Source organism: Crotalus tigris, unplaced genomic scaffold (assembly GCF_016545835.1).
Source record: "Crotalus tigris isolate CLP2741 ecotype Arizona unplaced genomic scaffold, ASM1654583v1 scf7180000020858.209836, whole genome shotgun sequence".
NCBI lineage: Eukaryota > Metazoa > Chordata > Lepidosauria > Squamata > Viperidae > Crotalus > Crotalus tigris.
In genome coordinates this window covers 142,001-168,175 of record NW_024098219.1, presented here as the reverse complement: position 1 = coordinate 168,175, position 26,175 = coordinate 142,001, and the positions used below count along the sequence as shown (strand labels likewise).

General features: G+C 42.9%; 1 protein-coding gene across 4 annotated transcripts in view; it reads right to left on the bottom strand.

The window, feature by feature from the left end:
* LOC120319585 (WD repeat- and FYVE domain-containing protein 4-like) overlaps nt 1-26,175 on the bottom strand; it is a 91,079-nt gene that overhangs the window by 35,440 nt on the left and 29,464 nt on the right. For 3 of the 4 annotated variants that reach the window (XM_039368598.1, XM_039368596.1, XM_039368599.1), the window contains exons 17-39: nt 25,538-25,614; nt 24,819-25,037; nt 23,590-23,768; nt 22,692-22,923; nt 21,943-22,094; nt 19,426-19,537; nt 18,321-18,511; nt 17,375-17,527; nt 16,614-16,687; nt 15,829-15,990; nt 15,129-15,220; nt 13,402-13,501; nt 12,043-12,248; nt 11,016-11,185; nt 9,534-9,659; nt 8,615-8,776; nt 6,269-6,376; nt 5,655-5,775; nt 4,829-4,986; nt 3,995-4,224; nt 2,633-2,751; nt 1,898-2,089; nt 1,255-1,355 (exon numbers count right to left, since the gene is read on the bottom strand). In XM_039368598.1, the coding sequence (XP_039224532.1) occupies nt 1,255-1,355; nt 1,898-2,089; nt 2,633-2,751; nt 3,995-4,224; nt 4,829-4,986; nt 5,655-5,775; nt 6,269-6,376; nt 8,615-8,776; nt 9,534-9,659; nt 11,016-11,185; nt 12,043-12,248; nt 13,402-13,501; nt 15,129-15,220; nt 15,829-15,990; nt 16,614-16,687; nt 17,375-17,527; nt 18,321-18,511; nt 19,426-19,537; nt 21,943-22,094; nt 22,692-22,923; nt 23,590-23,768; nt 24,819-25,037; nt 25,538-25,614 (3,436 nt within the window). The other variant, XM_039368600.1, reaches the window with a different exon arrangement.

Here is a 26,175-nt window from a genome sequence, read left to right as displayed (position 1 = left end):
CATCAGCCTCCTCTCCTGACTGTCTCCAAAGGGGCTGAGGGCTGAGTTTGGGGAGGCAAAGCAGCACATGACAACACCCCCCCCCCCAAAGACCCCTTGCAGCATGCCAGGTTGATTTCCTAAAGGACGCTTTGGCCAGGACTGATCTACAAAGGCTCTGAAATCTGGTCAGCTCTTCCTCCTGTCCTTCTCTCTGTACCTGGCTTGCTTACGGTTGCCAACCTCCTTTAGCGAGAAGGCTGAGTGGAGAAACAGTTAAAACAATCTAGGAGGGAGCAGAAATCTAAACCACCAGCACTGTGAATTCTTCTCTTTCCAAGGTGCACAACCCCACCCCACCCCGAATGCACCAGAGCTGTAAAGAATATACTTCTGTCTGTCTGTGTATCTGGAAGACCCAAAGATCTCCAATCAGTCATTTAGCCCACTGTACAACTCATTTCCTTGAAAAGCACAGAAAAATATAATTGCCTGCAGCAGAAAGAGAGCCGAGAGTTGCAGGCTCGGTGGCATGTCACACTACAGCGAAGCGTCTATCAGATCTTGAAGTGTCAGTTCCTGACATCACCAAGAGCAACACAAAATGAGTAATGTTCCCCTGTAATTCAGCCTCTCCTTTAATTACAAGCCTCTCCTTTTTAGAAAAGAAAGACAGAAGACGCAGGAACCCCAATTTCATGCACTTGTGCCTGAATAATGCGTCTACTCGTCCTTTTCCAGATGGCCTCCCTTCCTACCACAAGAACTAATGATGTGGGCACATTTAGGGAAAAACCAATAACAGTCTTTAACCTTCAACAGCAAATACAAGTTGTACAAAATGTTCCTTGGGATACATTAAGAAATATCAATTACTTTGCTCACTGATGTGTAATCAGTTGTAATAATCAAAATTAATTTTAAGAAATAATTAAACAGACCCCAAGGCAAATAGTTGGTGTCAGCACTGAACAGTAACGTGTATTCCCATCACACCTGGAAGGAAGTTACTTAGTCTGAATCTCTTTCTCAGCCAACAAAAATAGCTAAAAAACTAGCCCTGAGTTTGTTCACCCACCGTTCATTGCACTTTGCGCTGCTGGGGAAAAAAGGTCCCCTGGTTATTTGGCCATTGCTTGTCATCAAATAGAGCAGGACTAGGACTTCAAGTCAGGAAGCTCAAGATATTACTTACAACCTTTTTTTTTTTTTTTGGCACCTGAGGTTCCCACAGGGATTTGGAAAGGCCAGTTTATGCCAGTTTTGTGTTATCACCTGTTTTAGGTTCCTGCTGGGAGTCGAGGTCTCGTTCAAAGGGCTCATCTTGCTTGAAGCACTGACTAGAATTTTGCTCTGGGAGTTTTTCTTGTCCGACACTGGAACCACAGAGAGGAAAGGAACAACACGTGCAGTTAATGCTATTGTTATGCTGTATCCCTTCAGGTGCCCCGGAACGCCTATTCCTGACCGTGGATGCCAGGCCCTGCAAAGCAGCACCTCAGGGGCTTCAGGTTATTCCCCAAGAGCCCAGGCTTGGCAAGGCCCAGAGGAGAGCTGACCTCATAGGCCGCCAGTTGCATTTCCTCTGACCTTATTGATGCTTGTTTTTCCAAACAGCAATCTAGAAGACGCTTTCTGCTGTCTAGCAAGATCTCCACTGCATCCAGCTATGGGCTGCTCAGGACATCTCTGCCCTGTAAATAACCGGAGCCCACCTGTCGTTACTAGTTATAGCCCTCCAGGTGGATTCAGAAGTTTAGATCACAACGGGACCTGTCCCACCGCTTGCTTGGTCACATCTATCAGGGTTAATAGCTTCCTAACAAACCCTAACCCTCCCCCTCCGCCCCCCAAAGGCCAAGAGCCCTGCGGTGACGCCACGTCCGTCAAAGACTCTGTGCAATTTAAGGGCAGAGACCTAGAAAGCCCCGACAGGTCTTCCTCATGGCTTCTTCCCACAGAGGAGCTACGTCAGCCATCTTCATTGTCTCTTCTCCATCGCCTTTCTCTTTAAATAAAGAGATTTTATATGCGTCCTCTAAATCTTTTCTTCTCCCAGAAAGAAGCCGGAGCCAGATTTCCTCAGCTGCCCTCTGGATCTCTTGCTGAACTAGAAATAAATGAAATGCAAACGTGCTTTGGTGTGGAAGGATCACATCAACAAAAGGGCCACGCATCACTTCCAGATTCACGGGTCTGCCAAGGTGAGCCTGACCAGCAGCTTTGCTGGTATTTATTGAAACCAGGACGCTTACGAAAGCAAAATCACTCGCAGCACTCCAGATTTTGATACTGCTTGTCCAGAATGTATGTAGAAATCAGAGCAGACATGACTAAAATAATAAATGGTCCATTTCTCCCCACGTATCTCGTGTAACATTGTCTTATTTTGTTGCCATACAGTAAATTATAAACAATTTGGGTAACTGAGGGGTGCCCTCCGAGCTTGCTTGTTTTCTTGCAGACGTTTCACTACCCAAACTAGGGAACATCATCGGTGCTAGTTGTTCCTGTATCTACATTACAAAATGCACCCGTGTTTTAAAGAGTGTACAGAGCAAAGCAGGACGCACACAAAGGCCTTCTCCTGTCCTTCTCTTGACCAGCCCCTGCCCCACACACCCCGTTTCCACACCAATCTCGTCATGTTTACCCTCCTCCAGGGCAGGAAGGTCACCATCAGTTCTCTCTTCCTCTTTTCTCGGGGCCAGAGAAACAGGGCAACCCAAAGCTGGCATCCGTTTCGCCTCACCACTTTCAGGATAGCTCTGGCTGAAATGCAAGCAGATTCATTAAGACCACTATCTGAGTTGGGGGGGGGAAGTTGGGCTGTGGATTATTTAATACATCTTAATCCTGATATATTTATTTTCAAAAAACTTCTAAAAATATATGGTTATTTTTAAGAACTCTAATAACCAAGAACAACAACTAAAAGACATATTGCTTTGATATCTGCTATTTGGGGATTTACTCTGGCCAAACACAGCATTTCGAGGTAAAAGAAGTATCTGTCTCCATGTCCCTAGGATGGATTCCATTTATGGATCCATTTTTTTCTTTATCTTTATCCTCTTCTTTAAGTTGGAGGCGGTGCTGTTGTTCCACCAGTGAGGGATGGGTGCCGTCATTTCCGAGGTGAAGAACCCTTTCCAAATCTAAGGGGAAACGGCATCTGGGTCCTTCTTAACAGCGAAATGGCCGTCCTTCGTTGCCACCTGTCTTATTTCAGCTCTTGGAATTTTCTACTGAGCCACAGGAGGATGCAGCCTTCCGATAAAACAGCCTAAATAGAGCTGTTAAGACTTTGCAAGCAAATGGCAAACTATCCAAGGATCAAAACCAGAATAAAGTAAGAGACAACTGGGGCCAAGGAATGTGCCACACTTACGATCTGACAATAAGTTGGTGACGCTACTTATTCACCAAGAATAATCACAGGTTTACTGAAAGTTTACTCTCTCACGATGGGGACTTCATAGTGCCACATGCGTGGTGCTGGAATCCCCCTTCTCAGTTCGGGAACATCAAAAGAAGTTCTTCCCCCAGATTTGAAATGACAGGTAAACAGAGGGAGCTTTGAAGGTGGGCAGCTTCCCTTGGAAACATGCCTAGAAACAAAGAGGCCATTACGGAAGTCCTTGCAACTCCATAGGACACATCCACTGGACACATTTGTTCCCGTGTTCTACATTAAACTCCTGGAGTTTCTTCAAGATCAAATCAACACTGACCACATTGGAATTATTCAATGAGTACCCTTGAAATGCATACCCCTAAAGCAGTGTTTCTCAACCTTGACAATTTTAAGGCGTATGGACTTCAACTCCCAGAATTCCACAGCCAGCAATGCTGGCTGTGGAATTCTGGGAGTTGAAGTCCACACGCCTTAAAATTGTCAAGGTTGAGAAACACTGCCCTAAAGGAAACATATCGTCTCTGAAAAAAAGGTTTCTTTAAATTTCTGCTCTCTTGCATCTAACAGTTCTGCCAGAGTAAGAAAGCCCGGCCGCACCTCATGGATCTCAGCTGCAGCAGGCAATACAAAAAGCTTGCGATGAAATCCAGGCTAGAATTGTGTGCTGCAAAGATGATGTCCCATTGTGTCTGAAGAGTGTGCAGAACTTCCAGAAGATTTTGTGACCCAGAAAAGGGGTCCGATAAATAGTACAAGATGCTGTGGTTCAAACAGTTGTACAAGTTGCTCAAAATTGATTCTTTGTGGGGAAAGAGCTTTCTTGTTACCTGTTAAAAAACAGTCAAGAGGTTCAAAATGCTCTGAATTTAAGGATAAGACCCAAGCGTCCCTAAAAATATGAAAAATTTAAAAATAATTCTGATCTAAGACACTTAAAAGCAATTATGCATACAGATTTGAAACAAAATATTCCAGAACGAGAAATGCTGTCCATTCTTCTGCTTTTCGTGGAATTTGTTTTTGCTTGTTTTTACAGACATTCAGTCACATGCAGATACAAATGAAGATGTTTCTCGTTTCTGTTATTTTTAATCTGTGGCATGTGAGAATGTGCACTGAAATGCACGTCCAATCATGATTCTTAAACGCCCGTTTGCCTTGTGCAAAATTTTCTCTAATCCAACTACTTTCCTGATCCAACAGGCTTGAGCAAATGTGAGCACTGAAGCTATCAATCCCCTCACAATGAAAATTAAATCCATTATAAAGAGGATTTAGGGTAATTATTTGTTGTCACAGAAGTAGCATCCCTGGGGTGGAAACCATCCCTAATAAGCTTACAGCGGCCATCACGTCTTACATCTGCTGCTCTCTAAAAATGGCTGGGAAGGGCCCTTGTGGGGGGGGGGGGAGAAGTGAAGAAGCTCTTACCAATTGCACGTGCTCTGCAATGAAAAGGATGGTCTTCCTCGGGTCTGTGACACACATTCCCTCATGAAGTTTGCCTACCAGCTTCTGAGTAAAATAGCAAACATTTGTGAGAAAATAAGGCCTGGCAGATTCCAAAATGTTCCTGGTATCACCACTTCCTGCAGGGCGGAAGAGAAGGATGTACTTCTAAAATGCAATCAAAAACAATGGAACCTCTGCGTACTTTTTTCTACAAAATATTATGCGGTGGCTTTCTCTTGTCTTCTTAATTTTTATTTTTCTAATATTACAGAAACGATCTTCAATTTAAAAAAAAATAGAAAAGAGACCACCCCAAACAATATAAAATACAAACTAAGAAGGAAAAAAAGAGAAAAAAATTACCTTGTATTTTATATTTATTGTTAGTATACTGCATTTACTAATAAATATATTGCTAATTCAAATAAATAAATAAAATAAAATATAGGTAATTATCAGTCCTTATACTCGGCAATCAAGCAGTCTAAGCAATTAGGAAAATGTACGCCTTCAGTGAAGAAACTTTCATTTCTACAAATAATGTTTTGATTAGGAAGTTATTATGTTATTTATGACCTCCAGCACACTGGCTGGTCTTGCTGTTACTGGCTCCCCGGATAGTCAGGATTCAGGTTAGATAACATACAGCTGAATTGCAACTCCCAACACTTAGCATGGCTGTTTACAAAAAAAAAAAAAAAAAATGCTGGGATCTGCAGTTCAGCCATACCTGACCTCATGGTACGTTCTGTGCATTTCAGGTAGACTCAGGTAGAAAGGTGGCTGAACTGCAAGTGATACTCGCCTGTTGAACCGGAGGCTTCCTTGTAATTTTGACCAAGGTTGTAGACAATCTGCATAATGGAAAGCAATAGCTCTGTCTGGAAGGACGTCTTTTGCTCAATAGCAGCGTTCTCTGGAGAGGCCTGTATAGCAATAATATATAAACGATTGAATCTGCGGGGTTAGCGTTGTAAGCAAACAAAAAACAAACCCAGTTCTTAGGAAGGTTACACTGGAGTGAAAATATTTTCAGAGAATGTTCTAAAAGAGTGAGACAATAAAAATAAAGCAGCCATTTCCAGAGAGCCAGGCCTTTTCCTCAATAAAAGGTTGGCAGTGGTCCTAATACTCCATAGTTCACTAACGAGGCTGTACAGAGAGCCATACCTGTACATCATAAGATCCCTAAGGAAAGTAAGCTTGCAAAAACTCTGGAATGCCAAAAGTGAGCCAAAGCATCTGCTTCCCCTCTGTTTTATCAAATTCTCCTACCTAGAGAGTTTTCCTAAGTAACAATGCAAGCAGCAAGGGACAGAATATGTCAGTGGCAAGCAAGGGACAATCCTGGACTTCCAACTCTCCTCCCGCCATCTCACCCCCCCCCCACAACTGAAGGGACAGACAAAAGCACCAGACCTCAAGAATGAACTCCAGCGGGTGCCACCTTTTGTCCCTCCAGTCCAGCAGCATTATTCCCCTCAGGAGACGCTGAACCAAGTCCCAAACTTCTTTCCTAGCTGGAGGCTGAAACCAAGAATCACAAAGGCCAGAATGATTTTCCTGGGAGGAGGCAACAACTGACCCGCTCCCTCCGCCATCTTGGAAAAACAGGAAAACATTAGCAATCCCAGCGTGGGACCAGCAGGTTGGGTTGTGTTTCCACAGTTACATTTTATCCCCTATGCGGAAGGCTGGTGAAAAATAGATCAGCAACTGGAAGATCAACTGTATATAAACATAAAACCACAAATAAGACAGATTGCTAAAATGTAATAAAGCAGCAGTCATGATGTTAGACGAAATTGCATATGGAAAATGAGCAGCGGCAGAAGTAAAGGATGCTATAAATGAAAAGCCCTTTGAAACCATTTCTGGTGGGAAAAGAGACAAAGATGGCTTTTGTCAACAAGAGTATCTGGAGCCCCACTTTAAATGAGCTCATCCTTTGTAGGAAAATCCAGATGCCCCCTTCCCCAACTGGCACTTTGGACTCGCTCAAAATTGTTTCTTCCAGGCTCAAAGAGCACATTAGGACCTGCCGGCATCTCACTCGGTTAATGTTCCCAGAGTCGGATGGCCGCGTGGAGAGCAATTGCAAGAGTAATGGAGTCCTTACTGAGTTGTGGCCAGCATTGATGATGCTTTCCTTTTTCGTCCGCCCCCTCCCATCATTTGTAAAATAAAATAATAGTAACAACAACAACAACAACAATTATAATCTGGTTTCCTGATTTCTGAGGTGGCTTTACACTTTTCAGGTTGCAGCTACAAACTATAATTCCAAGACTCTACTATTCTCTTTTAGAAATTCTTGAGCATAAGTTGTTTTTAGTGTGGCTGCCTGGCATTTCCCATCCTGGGGTTTAAATTAAGGGCTGCTTGTGGGGTGAGAGAAGCAAGAAACAAACGCGTGGGCAACTTTCTTCCCCGAGGCAGGAAGAGAGGCAGGTAAGAAGAACAGAACTTGGCCTCTTTGCCTCTTTAGAGCTGCTGGAGAGCAACCAACTTGATTAAACTCCTGACTGGAGGGAAAGCGGGAAAACTTTTTCCAGATGGCCTCTGCTCTCCCGTAAGCCACAGCATCTGTAATCTCAAGGGGCTTGACTGACGTGTTGTACCCAAGATTCGTGCTATTAAACGAAGCCGGATGCTTCTGCTCCTGGTTTCAGCCACTCCGCTTCCTCAGCTAAGTCGCCCCTATCGCCTTGCCTGGGGTCAGCAAGACTGGGCCCTCTAGCGCCTTCCTTCACTCTCTGAAGAAGGAGAATTTGTTTCCTGGAAGAGCACTGCTGGGCAGAGTCTGTCCCCCAACAGATGTTGTGGGAATCACTACAGGGCTTTCTCTGCTGCTGAGCTGGGGTGCCATCCACCCATCCATGAATGGGCAGAAAAACAGACGAGCCTGAACTTTGCTCTATCGGTATCCACTGTTGATCCCCGTCTCTGTTTCCAGTCACTGCAGTCAGCTGACTCCGTCCTGGGTACTAAGTGACCAAGACTAACATAAACCTCTTACAGACTTTGAGGCACTTTGGGACATTGTTGGTTTAGGGGGGAGAAAGCACAACTTCCATGTGGATGGAGATTGCTTCATGCTGTCTCACTCACAAGATTAAACCATCTTATGAGGACACAACAGAGATGTTGCCAAGGCGTGTTTATGTTGTGGTTAGATGCAGGTGGGAAAAGTCCACTCAACTTCATGTCTCTGTGAAAGAGTTAAGGCATAACACGTAGCTGGTCAGAAATGAGCATTTTCCCATATATTAGCCTTATAATATCTAGATAAATTATATGTTGCCTAAAAAGTACAGCCTAGGCTTGGGTAGATGCAGAGTTAGATCAAGCAAAGTTGAAAGAAGGAATCATTTATTAATTTTATAGTCTGACTTTTCCTTCAAACTGATTCTCAAGACAGTTAGCAGTTCTTTAATTTGCCTTTTCACTGACTGAAGACTTCAGTTCAATCGGGATGATGCATCAATTTGTTTTCTGTCATCTAATCATCTGGTACTATTTGAATATCGTCCTTGAATGTCAAATTTCAGACTCAACCATAAGAATAATAATATTGTCTGGATCTTAGGTTTATCCAATTAAAATAAAATCAAGTATACCAATTCCTCAAGACCTCTGTACCAACTCCTGGTCTGTTCCATCTACTTCTATGGGGCTGCTTGCTTGCTGAACCAGCCTCTTGAACAGAACAGAATCAGCCAGTCAGCCAATCAGCCAACTGGACAAAACCGCAGCACTTCCTACCTGGGATGGCCCAGAGGGGAAGGCAGCCAAGGCTGCGGCTTGGAGGAAGTGAGGATTAGACCAGAGGGGATCCTGAGGGGATCTGTGGTACACCAGGTGGATGAAGTGCAGGACGTCCTTTAAGAAGCTGGTTTGCCAAGAATCCTCTCCCTCTGCTGGAATCTAGAGGAGAACATAAAACTTAGTCATGAAACACCATCAAACAACCATCCAATTATTTAGGTTTTACTTTCACTGAGAGAATAGAAAATAAATGAGTGGAATGGACAAAAAATAGCAGAGAAAGCAAAGTTTAGATGCTGTTGAAGAACTTGAGAAAGGCTTCCTGCCGTTGAATTGTAAAGCTATTTGGCTGTTCTTTATTTTTTCCTTTTCAGGGCAATTTGTCTTTCTTTTCTCATTCCTTATTTCCATCCTGTTTTCTGGAAGCTTTTCCTCCTCGTTGTGCATATTTTAATCCTTCCCTCTCCATCCTGTTTAATTTTATTTTAACTGAATTTTTACATTTGCGATCTTTATTGTTTCAATGTTTTATGCTGCATTTTATTCAATGTCTAGGATCACCTTTGGCAAGATGGGCAGCAAAGAATTTTGGTTAAATAAAATAAATAAGCTACTGCGTATACAGTAACTGAGACCCAGTTGACAAACAGGGTTTGGTGTCCTACACAAAGGTGTCTCCATCCAGATGTATTCCACACGACAGAAGCTCAAGCCTGACAGTCTGTCTACTGACATATTTTTTAACCCCTTTTCTGTTATTTTGTTCTAAATTTTGTACTAAATTTTCAAAACAGCCTAAGCTCAGATGTATGTAGAGACCAATCAGCTGCTGGGACCGCTTCACCCCCTCGGTTGCCCCCTCAGTTGTGGCTGTGGGGCTTCATCCTGCAACACCCCCCAGGACAGCAGGACTCACCTGCCTTGTGAGGGACGAGACCATCTCCAGCAGCAGAACAGCGGCTTCTGTGCACAAGCCGGCTTTGACCACTGTCCCTGTGTGAGGGTTGCACAGCAGCCACTCTAGTGTTGCACCCAAACCTGCCTGGAAAATAAACATCTCGTGAAGATGCAGAAAGTGTCCCAAAGTACGAGCTTTACCCCACCGCTAAGCCATGCAGGAGTCTGGGTGGATTCTCTTGAAGCAATCGGGTCTGTATTCACTGGAAAGCACGAGGAAACCTAGAATTCTAAAAAAAGATACCTCCAAAACTGTCATCACATTTCAAATTGATTTTTACTTCTAAATTCTATTCAAAATATAGGTAAATGAGGGAACCTGAATCAAAATATTGTGATGCAAATTCTTACAACACTAAAAAAAAGTAAATAAGGAGCAGAACTTGCAACATCGCATCACAACACACATTTGAGAAAAACTCCTTTGATGCAGATAGCCAGAATAAAAAACACTGCTCAGTTTGTTGTTCCTTAAGTGTTCTTGTGTTAATGAAAAGTATTCATTAATACATCTTCGGGGGGGGGGGGAGAAAGCAAAATGTGACAGTAGCCTATTTATATCAGCATTTTTTCTGTTATGCTTACTTTGCAAAAATTTGTATATGCACATCATCATCTCAAAGAATTAAACAAGGTATACCTGAATGCGTACCCCCCACACACAGACACAATTTTTTTGTGGTTTAATCAATAGGCACACGCAGGCTGATAATTACCTATGACAATAGACCTTATTAAAATTTTCATTTGTTAACCCTAAGGACAGATGGCCCTCCAGCCATGTTTTGGGGAAGGGGCAATTAATTCTATGGGTTAATATCTCTCGTTATCAGAAAATTCCTCCTAATATCTTTCTTTACTGAGATGGCCAACCAACACAAGAAAATTAGTATTCGAATATTCAAAATATCCCAAACTAAAACAACAATGTCAGTATAGTTAAGAAAAATGTATGCAGACAGAAATATTTTAAACTGTGGGACTGTTTCCAAAGACTAACGTAATGGCCACACGATGACCCTTCTTTAAGTCTAAGCTGTACGAGCTGATCCTATTTCAAGTAGAGTTTTGATAGCCGACAGGCACGAGATGTAAACAATACACGTGAATCATTGTATACACATGATAGTATACAAAATAGGTTTTGAACCCCTCCCCAGAGTTGAGCTTTCGCACAGATCTGATTCCCAGGAAAGGGGCTACACAGGGGGTAACCTGGGCTGCGTCTGCTGCGCCCTGTGAGGTGAGGCGGCTCTCAACAGTTGGAGGAAGATCCCTCCATTGAAGGCTGCCATTCCTCGTTCTGTTGCCTTTTCTGTGAAGGTTCCCTTCCTAGGGCCTGCTCGTGGTTGAAGTTTCTGTCCTTTCGCTTCGTCTAATAAACCGTTTCGGCTGCTACAAACCTTTCCCCGTGCTTTACTGTGTCAGTGCAGTGGCTTACTTGGGTTTCATCTGGTGGCTTGGACAGTGGTGTGTCCAGAAGAAGTCCTGAGAGAAGGAGGTAAATCTCCGGAATGTGGAGTGAGTAGCTCAGGAACATCTTCAGCTCCATTAATCCAGAGAGCGGATATGGATGATACTCAAATAACTGGGGAGAACTCTTCAAATTGTCTAAAACAAAGAACAAGAAACTTTTCCTCAGGCTCTCTCTGAACTGACCTACTGGATAAAAGAAGAACAAGTCCACAGGAAGGAACTAAACTGATCTTATTTACCCAAGGAAAAGCTACACAATACAGCCATCTGTCGTGGATGGTCTCAGCAGAGAAGCTTCTACATGGTGACAGCACCGAGACTAGATTCCCCAGGATCTCCTTCTTTGTGATCCTCATAGGCTGCTCTGAGTGACAGAAGCTCGCTATTGGGGGGAGGGGGGCTGTTGCAGCCAGGCTAGAAGCCTTTGCATGAACTAAATGGATGCTCTCCCCAAGACCCAGCTCCATTCTCTTCTCTTTCCATGTGGACTGTCGCTGGTCTAAACTTTCCTGCTTTCATTTCAGTCTCCATTAATACCTGAAATAAAACAATGTCTTAATGTGGACTGAAGATTTTTTTCAACCAAATAACCAGAATTTAATTGTATTGGTCAGCAAATAAGACACCAAAAGCAAGTTAAGAAGGTCAAACTTGAAGCATGAAAGATCAGGCCCAAAGAGGACACAGTGAAAGTGATATTGGTACACAGTCACCAATTCCTTGGCATCCAGGCTGGGCTGCTAGCTTTCCTTCGAACTTCTTAGGGTTATTTTTAAACAAAAGGCAAAAACATCTTAAAATAATTAATACATTCTATAGAAATCAAGCAGTGACAGACAGAGGGTACATGATGATAGATGAGGGGGAGAGGGGAGAGGGGAGACAGAGAGAGAGAGAGAGAGAGAGAGAGAGAGTTATTGAAATAATTAGTCATGATCCACAGCTAGCCTCAGCATCACACTGCAAGCCAGCTGAAAGCACTCAGGACCTACCAGTCAAAATATTCAGCCCCTTTAAGCTGCTTCTCAGCCACAGGCCCCCCATCATCCCGTCTCTGAACTCATGCAGGTGTGCACGGTTGTGCAAGAAATGGAAAAGCAATTTGGCTGCCAGTACAACTGTGGTATCATTTACATGACTTTGCATAAACATCAGGAACCAGTCAGGGCCCAAGGCCTGGAACATTTTTTCTTGGATCCTGTGAGGGAAACACCAGATTGAAAGACACAATACTTAAATGTTATTTGTTGTAACTATACTACATGGTGGACTTACTGGAACAACAAAAATTGAAAACATTTGCTAGCTCCTGAGCTACTGTTGTGGCTTTAAAATCCCTTAGGTATCCCAAACATAACAAAAATACAGTTACAGCCTAATCTTTTTTTTTTTTTATTAAAAGTTTTATAAATTTTACAAAAGAAAAGGAAAAAAACAAAACAATACAAAGACAAAAAACATATACAAAAAAAAACTAAACATTACACAACAAACCCTCCCTTCCCCAACCTCCCCCAAACACCCCCCCTTCTCCCCCCCCCCGAGCTTCCCAGAGCAGAATATAGGCTTAATTAAAAAACAATCAAAAAAATTATACTTTAAAATATATATGTATATATATAAAAATAAAAATTAAAAAAAAGCTATATAATATTTTTTAATATCCATTTTAAACTGTATAAATTTTATCCATTTATCCCAAACAGCAAGAAATTTCTCTTGCGTTTGTTGCTTTAAGAAAGCCGAAATCTTTGCCATTTCCACCAAATAAGACACTTTAAGAAACCATTCCTGCAATGTAGGCAAAGATTCCTTCTTCCAATATTGTCCAACTAACAGCCTCGCGGCTGTAATCAAATTTAACATCAATATAACCTCCTTTGTATCACAATCAGTAACTATACCCAACAGAAATAATTGCGGAGTAAATTTTACCCTCCTTTTAAAAATTCTCTGGATATTCCACCATATCTTAATCCAAAATGCTTTTATCTCTCTACACGACCACCAAATATGATAATAAGTAGCATCCATACACCCACATCTCCAACATTTAGGTTGTAGATCAGGGTACATAAAAGACATTTTTTGTGGATCAAGGTGCCATCTATAAAACAGTTACAGCCTAATCTTAACCTTGTTTAGGTAGAAATAAGTAAAAGTCCCTAACCCTGTGTAGACAGTCTTCTACAGCTGGTAACTCAAAGAAAGCAAATCAAGGTGGACGTGGATTTTGAGGTACGGGCACCTCCGAAGCAAAGGAGAGGTAAGTTTATAATTGTACTTTTAACCGCTGTAAAGAAGATTGTATACACACAAACCCACGCATGCACACATACACTCTTACTTACTCGGAGGACAAATGAAGTTCATCTGGCTGAATTACATCCAGCAGCATGCTCAACAACTGATTTCGAAGCCAGACCATTTTTCCAGATGTCTGAGTTAAATCTAAAATTCAAACAACACAAAGAATGGATGTGAAATTCTGCATAGGAATGTATTTGACTTTTACTGAATGCAGGATACAAAATGAAGGGAGCCTCAGCAGGTAATACACAGGGACTGGTAATAAGAAACTCTTCAAATACGAGAAGCGTTGATCAAGTCTATCCTAAGGATTATCTCTTGTTTTATTTTATCTTGTAGAGTTTGTAGAGTTAGGAGGAACGGACACTCTGTAATAAGGCTTTACTCTTAGGTTTATAGTCCACTTTCAGAAGAAATGTGCCTTTTACCCAAAGAGAAGCCTTCTCTTTGCATGAGGCAAAGGCAGGGCAGCCTGGCTTTTGGCCCCACTGTTAGACAGGCCTCCCTCCCTGCCCTCTCGAGCGGCTGCTCTGCTGCCAGGACAGCTTGGCTGCCACCCTCTCTCCTTGGGCAGAGAGGCCAAAAGAAGGGAACCGCTGGCACCTCTCTGTGGCGGGAGGTTTAGAGCGCAATTCTGGAAGGCCCAGTGAGCAGCACAAAGCATCCCGTTGCGCCATGACTTTGTTTTCTTTCCATTCCTGCATCATGGAGTTAAATGTTTCTTTTTGTACCCTTAAGGCACTTTACGCTCTTAGCTACTAGAAGCATAACAGGAGAGTAATGAAAAAGAAACAAGCAGCTTTTGGAAGTTTTTCTATGCATTTCAATTTTGGTTCCAAGCAGGAGATGCTGCTGCTGCTGCTGCTGCTGATGATGATCATCATCATCATCTTCCTCCTCCTCACAGTCTCCCCTCAGGCAGGCAGGGAACAACCAGAAGTTTGGCTAGTGGAGCCCGCAGGGAAGACGGACACTGAGGGAAGCATTATCTGACCTGCAAAGTCTGTGCAATATTTGCTTCCTTGCCTGGATCAGCAGCTGCTGCAGCTCCTGCTATTTTCAGGAGGTTTGGTTCTCCCTTTTGAGCTGAAATTATGGATATCTGCTGTTCCACTGTTCTTCTCTTTCCCTCAGCCACACCTCCAGCCTTCCACCTGAGGCAAACTTATGTCTGCTAATTATTAGGCAGGAGCACAAACCTTCTACAAATCTTGCTGTCACAACCATAGAGTGGCATCAGTTCATAATCCCCCCCCCCATTTATTATGAGACAATGACCAGCAGGTCCTTAATTGCCTGCTGCATGGATGGTGCCTTAATGCTCTATTCCTTCAGCCCAACTTATAGCTTTTCAGGAGTTACGGGACTAAAGCTTGGGCCTGAGAGACAGAATATTAGCAATAAGCAGCTACAGAGGCCAAGAAGACGACGGCTGAGACATCAGGGCCACAGTAACCTTATGTCTTGTGCTATTTCTTGACGTGTAACCTGAGCAGTCCACAACTAGACAATCCATTAATTAACAACTGTCCAAGCCACAGCTGAAACAAGCAGACTGCTGGAAAACAAGGCGTGATGCAATGAAATGTGTTCCATATCACATCGTTCTCCTTTTGTGATGTTGCACGCAAATACTTTTTGAGTCTGTATTGCAATGTATGTTTTATCACTTGTCAAAGATGCAAGCCATTATGTGCCTTATTTTTATATTACAGGTAAATAAAAATATTCTAAAATATTTTTAGCAACACACAATTCTGTTTCATACCTTGTCCAAATGACTCTGGAATACTATTGGAGAAGGTCTCATTTTCATCAATAGATGCAGGACATAAAGTGTAAACCAAGAATAAGCCAATCCTGAACAAGAAAAAGTAAATCACTTAGATCAAATTGCAAAAGCAAGGCCTTCAAATCACTCTTAGAGGGAATCCCAAAATAATATTTTACAGGTGGCTCACAGGAGAAATAAATATTGCTCTGGATAATGTGCAAACTCACAAAGGACGAGGAGGCTACTCATGGGTCCAAAACAAGATGTTTGTCATAAAGAGGAGCTAAGCCTCCTCTGATGTTGTAAAGCGGTGCTTCTTACCCTCACCAACTTTTAGATGTGTGGACTTTAGCTCCCAGAAGTGCCCAGACGGGAACTAATGTCCCCCTTTTTTAAAGGTTGCTAACCCTCCCTCCTAGAAAGAGGAAAGATGCTGAGAAGACCCACGGGAACCGAGGGGTGAGCAGAGGCATTGCTGCACAGGGTCAGGGCCCCCTGGTTCCTCCGGGGTTGACCTAGCATGGACAAACTGCCCCTCCACTTTTTCTCCCTGCCACTGATTGAGCTGTTGAAAGGGGTCTTCGCTTGTAGCTGAAAAAACATGAACTGTGTAGTGAGGGAAATCTTTTGGCTTAAGTTTAAGCAACCCAGGGGTTCTGTTTGCTGACAGGCTGCAGGAGTGGAGCGGAAATACCAGTGCAAATCCTTGATGCTGAAGTGGCCCTGAAGGGAATGGCAGAGGAGGGCAGAGATCCGACGGACGCGAGAGGTTGGGATCCCAGAGTCCCCGAGGAGAAGGAGAAGCTTGGGCACCATCTGCGCCTGCTGGATGAGGGTCACGGTGGAATTCTTTTCTCTACAAAAGACAAAAAGATAATTTAAAAAAAGAGATTTTTCTTTTCCTGGGGATAATATAGCCACAACATTATTTGTATTTCTGCTTTTGAACTCTTGGCTTCTGATGTTGTCTTGGCAGCTCTCAAGATACCAGCCATCAGATTCTCAGCCAGTTCACCTTCTGCTCTGCATCGACTCAGCTCTTCTCCTGCACGATGCCCAGCAAAGAGAGTTCAAGTCAAACCAATTATTGATTCCTGGAGCTGCACAGCACAGGAAGTAAGTGCTGCTTTGACAAAAATCACTACATTATCAGAATCCTGAAGAGTTTTTCAATAAAAAAGAAATGGCATTCACAAATCTTCACGGTTTTACATTTACAAAGCACGACTGCCGTTCTGGAATCTCAGGAGCCTGCCTCATGCTTCCATAGACATGTGCAGCGCAAAAGGTTATGGATACATGTGGAAACATGCAGTAAAGTCTGGTGTTTGTTTGTTTGTTTTTAAAAAGAGAAAGGCATTGTCAATCATATGGATTTATAGGTGCCACAATTAAGAGTTTTAGTCCCATGGCATGGCTGCCATGTGAGCCCAGGATACTTGTCATTGCTGACCCGCTTAGCTTAACCGGCCTCTGTACCTGGAGGACTGGAGGACTTCCGTGAGATGTTTAAACAGAGGGAGGTCCAGATTTTCCGAGGCAGGGCACCACAGCTGGAAGCCAAAGGGAAGCAAAGCAAGAAAGAGAGGCAGTTTGGTCTGCATGCTAAAGAAAGGGGGAGGGTCAGCCTAGATTGCAGGAAACAGGCAATGGCTACCTCTTTCTGCCTTCTAGTTGCCCAGATTGTTGCAGCTCAGTCATCATTCTCAGAAAGCATTCTTTTCTCCTGGAAAACTGGCAGGTTGTGGGGAAATCTAGAACTCCTGACAATATTATGTGTCAGGGGCTTTTTTTATAGAGAGAATCATTCCATCAGAGTCGCCCCGATGAGATGGGTGGTGTAATAATAAATAATATATGATATGATATATGATAATATATGACCTGAATTACTGCCTCAAGTGCCACTGTCTCATATACACCGAAAGGGCTTCTAAGAAGGAGACATCTCTGTATGCCAAGTAGTTTTGTTTTAATATGTATTTTGAGAGGCTGATTGCCATGGCATATAGTAATTTTAATTAATGATGTCTCATAAGTGAGCAGGTTCACAATATTTTTTTTACTGCCAAACAAGATTGGGGAATTTTCTCTCCATTTATTGAGAGAGAATTTTGGAAGTAAAATTATAGGAAGATTGTGTTCTCCAGGGACTAAAAAAACCTCATAAATCACCCAGGTTACTCAGACCTTGCTGCCAATAAACAAACAAACAAACAAACAAATAACGGCATAATTACCTGAAAATTGCACACAATATGTTGGAAGATCTCCATGTTCTTGATCGTCGGCTGTTCTAAGCTGGCTTCCGAGGTGCCTCCAATGGAAAGAACGAGGTGCAGAATTCTGCTGTTTAATAGGTGGGCCTTTTTTTTCAACAGATATGCCAGAATCTATAAAAGAATATAACCCAAAACCACAGCAGAGATGCTAATTCCACAGTATTTTATTTTTATTATTGGATAAACCATCAATAGCCAAGTATTACAATCCATGTAATTACATAATATAGCTATTTAATTAATTTTATGAAAAACCTGCAGAATTATGAAGACTCAAGGTGGACACAACATCTAGAAGGTAATGAAACTTGTCAACTTTAACCTTGTTCAGAATTCTGTAAGCATTCCAATTTTTCAAAGATCAAAAGGACAACTCTGTCTGTCCACTTTAAATCCGCCCTTTCCTCTTAAGCAGAGCTTCAGCCACAAAGAAAGACTTGGGAAAATCCATTTCCCATTGTGGGAAATGAGACTAACTGGCCTTTCCCCGTCTGACTCGCTCATCCACTGGAGTGGGCTTTCCGAAGGGGATTCTTGCCACCAAGACTGCTGTTGGAAGGGGGAGGTCTTTTTCATTAGAAGGACTCCAAATTCCAGGCTCCAAAACTTTTGGAAGTGACTGGGGAAAATACCTTATCTCATCCTCCAAAAATAGAATGAAACAATCATGAAAAATTATATTAACTTTGAATATGAAAATATTGAAAGAATGTGACAATCCGCTTTTTTGTAATGAATTTCAGTGTAAGCCACAAATCAGGCTGCCAGCAAATACTTGCTGTTCAAGTCCTGCACTTCTGAATCAATGCACAAGCACAATCACAATTTTTTTTTTTTTTGCGGGGGGGACCCGTTCAAGCTCCAGTTCCCAAAAACTGCCCAGGAAGAGGCAGCAGTGTCTCACCTGATACCCATCGCCTCCCCGCATGAGGCTTTCGCTCACTGCGCTGCAGCTCAGGACGGTCTGCAAGACTTTGACAGCCGCATAAACAGCGTGGTCATCCTGAGCCCTGGCCAGCAGAGCCAGCAGAAGAGAAGGGCCACCAAGGTAGTTCAGACTGACCACTGCCGGACAGGACTGGAAGACCCGCGTTCCTGGAGAAAGAGAGAGAAAATGCTGACAGGAATTGAATTGTCGCTGAAAACCTGCACAGGATAAAATGAACAGCCAAAAACTTTCTAGAGGTGTTTAGAAACAACAAAAATAATAATAATAGTAGTAATTTAGAAAATGAAATATTTTCTCATGCCACATATAGATTTACATATCTCAAATGCTTTCTTCTAGAAAAATCAATTGTTAAAGGAACATGTTATTTTTGCCCTGCATTTAACAAGAAACACCACGTCTTGTGCTTTTTAGTACAATTATTTCTACTTCATGGGCCTTTTTTCCATGCATAAAATCCTACTATGAGCCTGACTATTTAATCACCAACAAATAGCTAACCTGATAAAATACTGTCCCAAAGACAACAATCCACAAACCAGCTCTTTTTGGAGCAGAGGTGATCTTCCCCACAAGATCCGGTGCAGATCCGGTGCAGACAGAAAATAAACTAGCAGATCACAGAATTGTCCAGGTTGGTTGAATTAAGGGAATTATTTTATGCTTTTTCAAATATTGCTCTCAAGATGCGGCAGCTTTTTCTTCTTTTTTTTTTCTGTCCCTCTAGATCAGGACAATCTTAAGTTTCCTGACCAGCAATCTAGAGGTTCCTGACCATAGAAGTGGCATCCTCTCAAGCTTGCAAAGACTTCTTCTCCATCATTTTGGACGCCAGTTGGCGGAATAAAGGTTAGGGTTAGGCATAGGTCTAAATACATGTTAGGAAGCTACAATTTTCTATATAGGATGAAGCTTTGCGTTTCTTTTATATTTCTGCTCTTTCATTTTACAGATTTTATTTATCTATTCATTCATCATATTTCTACCCTGCCCTTCTCACCTAAATGCCTCTGGATGGTTCATACTTTACAAATGTGGTTCAGGATGGATTTTGGCTTACCATGCTGGCCCACCACAACGGCACCAATTGTTCTTAAGCACCCAGGGAGCTTTGCAGCAGTATTTTGAGCCATGAAAACAGGTGTTGTATTATCACGGGAGGACAGCTTCAGCTAAAAAAAAAAAAAGCATGCTGTATTAGAAGACAAAACAAACAGAAAATATGTTTTGGTTTGTTTCTTAAAAAATTCAAATACTATGCTGGTTGATTTATATGTTTACAATCTATTCATCTTGATTTTATAAGAAATAGTTCAGATGTTTTAGATCAGGTGTAGGCAACCCAAAACACTCAAAGAGCCACTTGGACCCGTTTCCCACCGAAAACAAAACACTAGGAGCTGCAAAACCCTTTTGATATCTAAAATGAAGATAACACTGCATATATCTTTTTACCTTTATTGTGTGTGTGTGTGTGTGTGTGTGTGTGTGTGTATACGTATACACACACACGCACATATACATATATACATATGCAAGGCAAAAGAGATTGTAAAAAGTATAACTGCAGTATAGCAGTTAAAAGTCTCAAGGTGTAATCATTCAGACCTGTCTGTCTGAAAAACTTCTTGTATATAGATATATATCTTCTAAATAGCCAATAAAATCGTGAACACCAGGAATATAATAAACTAAAAAAGTTTAATACCATCACCAATCACCAAGCTTTCGTCAGAGACTTCTGACATCGTCAGGGTTAATGCTAGTCTATGGGAGAGTTCCTTTATAGGCAAGGAACATTGGTGATGGTATTAAACTTTTTTAGTTTATTATATTCCTGGTGTTCACACACACGTACATACATATATTATACACACACACACAAACACACACACACATAAATAATAAAGATAAAAAAGGATACATGCAGTGTTATCTTCATTTTAGATCTCAAAAGGGTCTCTCTCTCTCTCTCTCTCTCTCTCTCTCTCTCTCTCCCCCCCCCCCTCTCCTATCTGCTGCTCACCTGGCAAACTGGCTTCAAGCTGTTTTCCAACAAGCTCAGGGGTAGGCAACCTCGGCTCTTTTATAACTCATGGACTTCAACTCCCAGAATTCCTGAGTCAGCCTAGCTGGGCTAGCTAGCTCTCTCCTGCCCTTCCTGCTTCCTGCAGAGACGTAGCAAAGGGAGGAGCCTTGCCTAGTAAGCTTTTCAGTACACACACACACACACACACACACACACACACACACACACACAGAGAGAAGGAGAAGCAGGGAAGCGTAAGTGCCTCTCTCTGTCTCTCTCTCTCTCTGCAAATGGCAGAGGAGGCTGGGAGCCACAGGGGAAGGCTCAAAGAGCCACATGCGGCTCCGGAGCCGCAGGTTGCCGACCTGTGTTCTAGACTGTTCACCAAGAATTTCAGATTAAATCCTGAGCTACCTGGAAAGTGACTTTTGCATTATTGGCATAGAAAGAAACCAGAGTGAAGTTATAGTGTCTGTGGTACCAAACTCTCTTCCTCGCCAGATAATAGCAAGAGATTCTAAGGTCTTTGTGGGGCCTGCATCTTTCAAGCGGAGCTGCCCACGCAAACTTTCCAGCTTTGAGCTCAAAGGAAAGGGAGGCTGTTCTGTTTCATCCATATTTGTCAAGTGTCCTTAGAGACTTAGAGACAAATGTGCCACTAAAGCTGGGGAGGGACTGAGCTAATGTTAATGGCCACATGTCAGTGATTGCAAGGCCATAGAAGAATCATAGATTTCTCACAGAAAGTGTCAATTTTATGACATTGGGCATCAATATCTCCAACTGGGAATAATCTCTGCTGGGAGATCTCTGAAAAAGCCTCAGTGAGTCTCTGTTCCTTGGACCAAGGATTAGATTAGCCATGTAGTAATAAAGCACCGTTTAATCTAAATATGTTATCTCTAGTGAAACGCTCTTTCCCAAATGTTTTTTAACAGAAAAACCCCCTTCTTATCTATCTTATCTCAGCAAGTGACAAGATCTGGCTGACTTTGTGTGAATTGGAATCAAAATAAGTTGAGGCCAAACCAGTAAGCTAAATTTAAAAGTTGAAAAACATGGTAAGAGAGGAAAGTCCCGTTGCCTCGTGAAAAAGCATCTTTGGGATAGTAAGAGAAGCTGATGGCAAATAACCTCTGCATTGTTGGGAGGAAAATAATATAGATCCTTCGTTGCTTAGAGCTGCAGGACCGAAACAGCATAGAAGTATGTGCAATAATAAACTCTGAGTCTTTACTTTCTCCTTACTTGTCATCTGTCTCCTTGACTAGAAAGCTGAGACTGGAAAACCATTAGAAAAGGGGTGGCTTACATTTTAAAATGCTATATAGTGAAAACATGGGAACAGGTTTAATTTCACGTTCCTGGCTTGGAATCCCTTAGCATTCTGATTCTTCTTAAGGCGGTTGCTTGGATAAAGCCTGTCTCTCAAACTTAATGAAGACAGCCTGGTCAAACATCCATATCTAATTAGCATCAACTCCTTCTCTGTCCGAGAAATGGGACAACTCTAATTTTTCTGTGCACCGAATGATGCAAAGGACTTACCTCTTTAGCGACCAGACGCCCATCCACTTCACCATAGCTGTCCTTTATGCCTTTAACTGTTGCATACAATGAGCATCTGGCGTTGATTCCAAAGGAAATCTTCTCTGGTGGCAACAAAGGAGCCATCTGCACATGGCCATGGGAGCCTTCTCCTGAAGGAAGAAACACACAAGGAGACAATGCAAGGGATCAAAGGAAGCCAGAAATTCTCAATCTCCAGTTCCAAAAATCAACAAAATCCTTGACTTCCCCCCACACTTAACAAGTCAGGTGATGCTCTGAGCCAAAATTATATTTCCTCAAAAACTGGTGTCCACATTTATTTGGACTGATTCCAACCATTACATATTAATGGTTGCAAATCCTTTGGGGAAAAGGAATTGTAGTTGGCAGGTCAATGGCTAGCCTATTGCCCAAGCTTAATTAGACCTAATTTTCTCTTCTGCAATAGTCTATTTTTATGTCATTGAACATTTCCACCTGACAGTCTTGTTTTCTGGATGCTTTGAGAATTCCATGATGCTAGGGTCTGCGCAGTTGGTTGTGAGAGTTACCTCTCCTTCTGTCAAAATATGTCAAAATAATTCCATAGCTGGATCTGGTTTCTCTACCTTTCCATGGCTGAATCCAACACAGGTTGAAAGATACATTTACTATACTGTAGTAGGAACGGTCACATAACCGGATCTAGTGAATGCTCAATCACATGAGAGCTCTTTTACTGAAGTCCCTGCAGCTACAGGTTTTACCTCTAAGCTCCACAGCCTGGAAATTGCTGTAGTATCTCGGACCAAGTTTTTCCATAAGCTGCAGAATCTTCATGGACAGAACTTCTTCAAATAAGAATATGGGGCCTTGGCGCCAAGACAAGCAAGACCTCTTTTTCCACATCAGCGGTGTAGCCACAAAGCCAAAGACATCGATAAAAGAAGCAGGGTCCATAGAAGTGAAGCTCCCTGGCAGTGACCGGATGTACTGCATCTGTAGTAGAAGAAAAAGGAACAGCTGAAACCCTTGAGGTAGTTTCTCCCTGGGAAATGAGCCTGGACACAGAAGGCAGGAGAAGAAGCAACGGATGGAAACTGATCAAGGAGAAACTTCCTGAAAATGAGAACAATTAACCAGGAACCGGAAGTTGCCTCCCGAGGTTGTGGGTGCTCCCATCACTGGAGGTTTTTAAGAAGAGGCTCGAGGGCACAAGGTCTCCTGCCTGAGCAGGGGGTTGGACTAGAAGGCTTCTAAGGCCTCTTGAAGCTCTATTCTGAATGAACTGGCTGCGTATTGAAACATACTCATACATGTTGAGCCTCCTCCTCAAGCACCCAGCTTTATGTATTTTAGAAGGTTTTTTTTTACTGGAACATTGCAACCTATCCTACTTTTCTTGAATTGCCCTTCCCTCTATGCAAGGCAATCTGAAAAGAAATACCTGGCATGAAACGTAATCAGATTAGCTAACCCTTCTTTTTTCAGCCATGATCTTTGTCATGAAGCAGAGCTTAAGGCAAAGAATTCTTCATGCTGAGTCCGGCCGGCAGGGAAAGCCGAAGGAAGGAAGGAAGGAAGGAAGGAAGGAAGGAAGGAAGGAAGGAAGGAAGGAAGGAAGGAAGGAAGGAAGGAAGGGTCTCATTCTGCAAAACGTTTTACCTTCGCAGAGCCCACCAGGCTGCCATTCAGATAGGCCGAAACGGTGCAGATCTGCTTCGTTTCTTTTGCCACCGTCACAGCAAGGTGATGCCACTGCCCGGTCACAAGCAGTGGGGCACATCTGAATTGAGCCTGGCACATGAGAGAGGTCTCATCTTCAAAGTCAGGCACCATTGTGTCTGTGTTGTCACAAAAAAGGAACAATTTGCCACATTATGGTGAAGCGAAAGGGAAATGTTTTACCACAAGGTCAGGAAAAAAATGTTTGGGGCAAGATGGTGATAAATTCTCTAGCAATTTTTTTTCTTTTCCTTTTGAACACTGAAGGGCTAGCTACTTTTTGGACATCAACCTCAGACAGCCCCAAAGACCCTCCCAGACACAACTACGGGCAAGGCCTCACCAAGAAAGAGCAGCCACTGAAAGGACTTCTGTGTAGATACGAATTTGGATTCAGAGGAAATTGGGACCTGATGAGGGCAGAGGATCTCTTAGGTTTTTCAGTTCCAAGGTAACTGGGGATTTGAATAAGGGAGTTTTATATTAGGGTTCTGCAGTGCTTTGCATTCAAGTCCTAAAAGGTTCTTCAGACCACGGAAAGGCATGAAAGCAGCGCCTGCCTGGAACCCTTCACAGCAGCTGCTCAGATGCTGCTGCTTTAAAAGGAGAGGAGGCAGGTGTCAAGCTTGCAACTGCACTCAATCCAAAGGACCTTGTAGACTTGAAGCAAGCCTGTTGTGTGCTCTGATGGTTTAGAGGCAGTTGTAAGTGCTGCTTCCAAAACTCGACTTTGCAAAGGGGCTCAATGCAGCCCTGAGAAAGAGAGAGAGAGTGAGAGAGAAAGAGCATTACTGCAATCTGAGCAATGACCCGGAATGGTGCACCCAGTCTCTTCATGAAATGAAGGGTGAGCATCACGTGCTCCAGAAACACACTTGGAAAGAAGCTCTCTAACCACAGTGGTCACTGAAGCTTCAATTTCTTTGCTTGGCCATATCTTGATTAGAGAACTGCAAGGAGATCTCACATAGAATTTGGAAAGCATGTGCACAATGCATTTATGCCTGTGCTGAAGAACTGAAAATGTTTTCTGGGCACAAATTCAGATTTGGGTTTTAATTTTTCAAGTAACTCAGGGCTTGAGGATTTTAAATGGTCTACATCTCAGGCCTTTGTCAACCTCCTTTCACTGAGGCCGTAGATAGGCCCTCCGGCCCTGAGATCCTCACCTAAAGCTTCGAATGCCACTTCCTCCGTTGAGATGGTTAGACAACCTTCCGTGGGAGAAAACCTCACGGCAAAGCAAACAAAGACTTCTTCGGTTCTTGCCATGTGACGCACCAAAGTAAGGAAACGTAGCGGGTGGTAATCACGAGCAGAACTCATCTTATTGATCAGAAACCAGGAAGAAAAAGTCAGGCCCTCAGGTGGAGGGAACTGCCTGATGCCTAGGAGGGCAGAGAAAGGGATAAACCAGAGACTGCTAAGAGCAAGGGAGAGATACTGTCCAAGCCAGGTGGGACAAGACACTGTGACACAAAGCCCCTTAGGAAAAATGAGTTTACAAAACGTACAACTTCCACTTTGGCACAGAAGGAGCAGATTGTATGATGGATACATCCAGTTTATGCAAGAAAAATCAGGCATTTCAAAGTCTTGAATCAAAAATAAACTCCCCAATGAATTAGTGAAGCTTTTAGGTCCAGCCTTTCTTGAACAAGAGCAAATTATCTTCAAAGCTTATTGCTGTTCCCATCCTTTCTTCTCTGGGATGATCTCAAAATCGCAAGAGAAGTACACTTTATAAAACTCCTATATACGTACATATTAATCTATCTATAACCTAATTATAACATAGGCCTCAAGCCTTCAAACTTCTGAGCCATAAACGCACTGCTATCCGTAGCAATACAGCCAGCATTTTGAAGACAGTATTTTAAAAATGTACCTTTTCCGGCTCCTCCCAAAACAGAGCGTTCGGTGCTTTGGCCCAGACTGGTGGCCACACTTGGGATAAACAAACAGCTGCAAACACAAGAAAGTAAAAACAGTAATAGATGGTATTTCTTTTTAAAGGAATAGAAATAAATAGAGATTAACGACCACAAACTTTCCCAACATAAAGCAAAATCTCTCTCCCAATTACTCCTGAGTCACCCCCTTCTGTTTTGTAATTCCTATGACTACTCAACAGAAATATAAGACAAGACAGATCTTTTGAAGAGTGGCAGTTCCTCACTTTACAGTTTCACAGATAATGGTGCTGTGTGAGACTTTAAATGAAAGGCCCCAATTTACTTCTCAAAGCAAAACAATTTCCCCCCCAAAAACCCGTGTTGCTTTGCAGCTTCGGAGCCCCTCAGCCTTTTCCCACAGAGATGCCCCCAAGAAAGAGGAGACCCCACGGTCCAGAGGGGGGGCCTTCCCCAGGCGTGGGCAACCCTGAAGCGCTGGCCAAACTACCCAGCCTGGAGCTGGCTCTGGACCAGGTTTGGCAACAACGGCGGTCGGGAGAAAGCCAGCGCCCATTCAGAGCCCTTGCCGAAAGTGCTGTGAGGAAGGCAAAGAGCACACCCTTAAACCTGC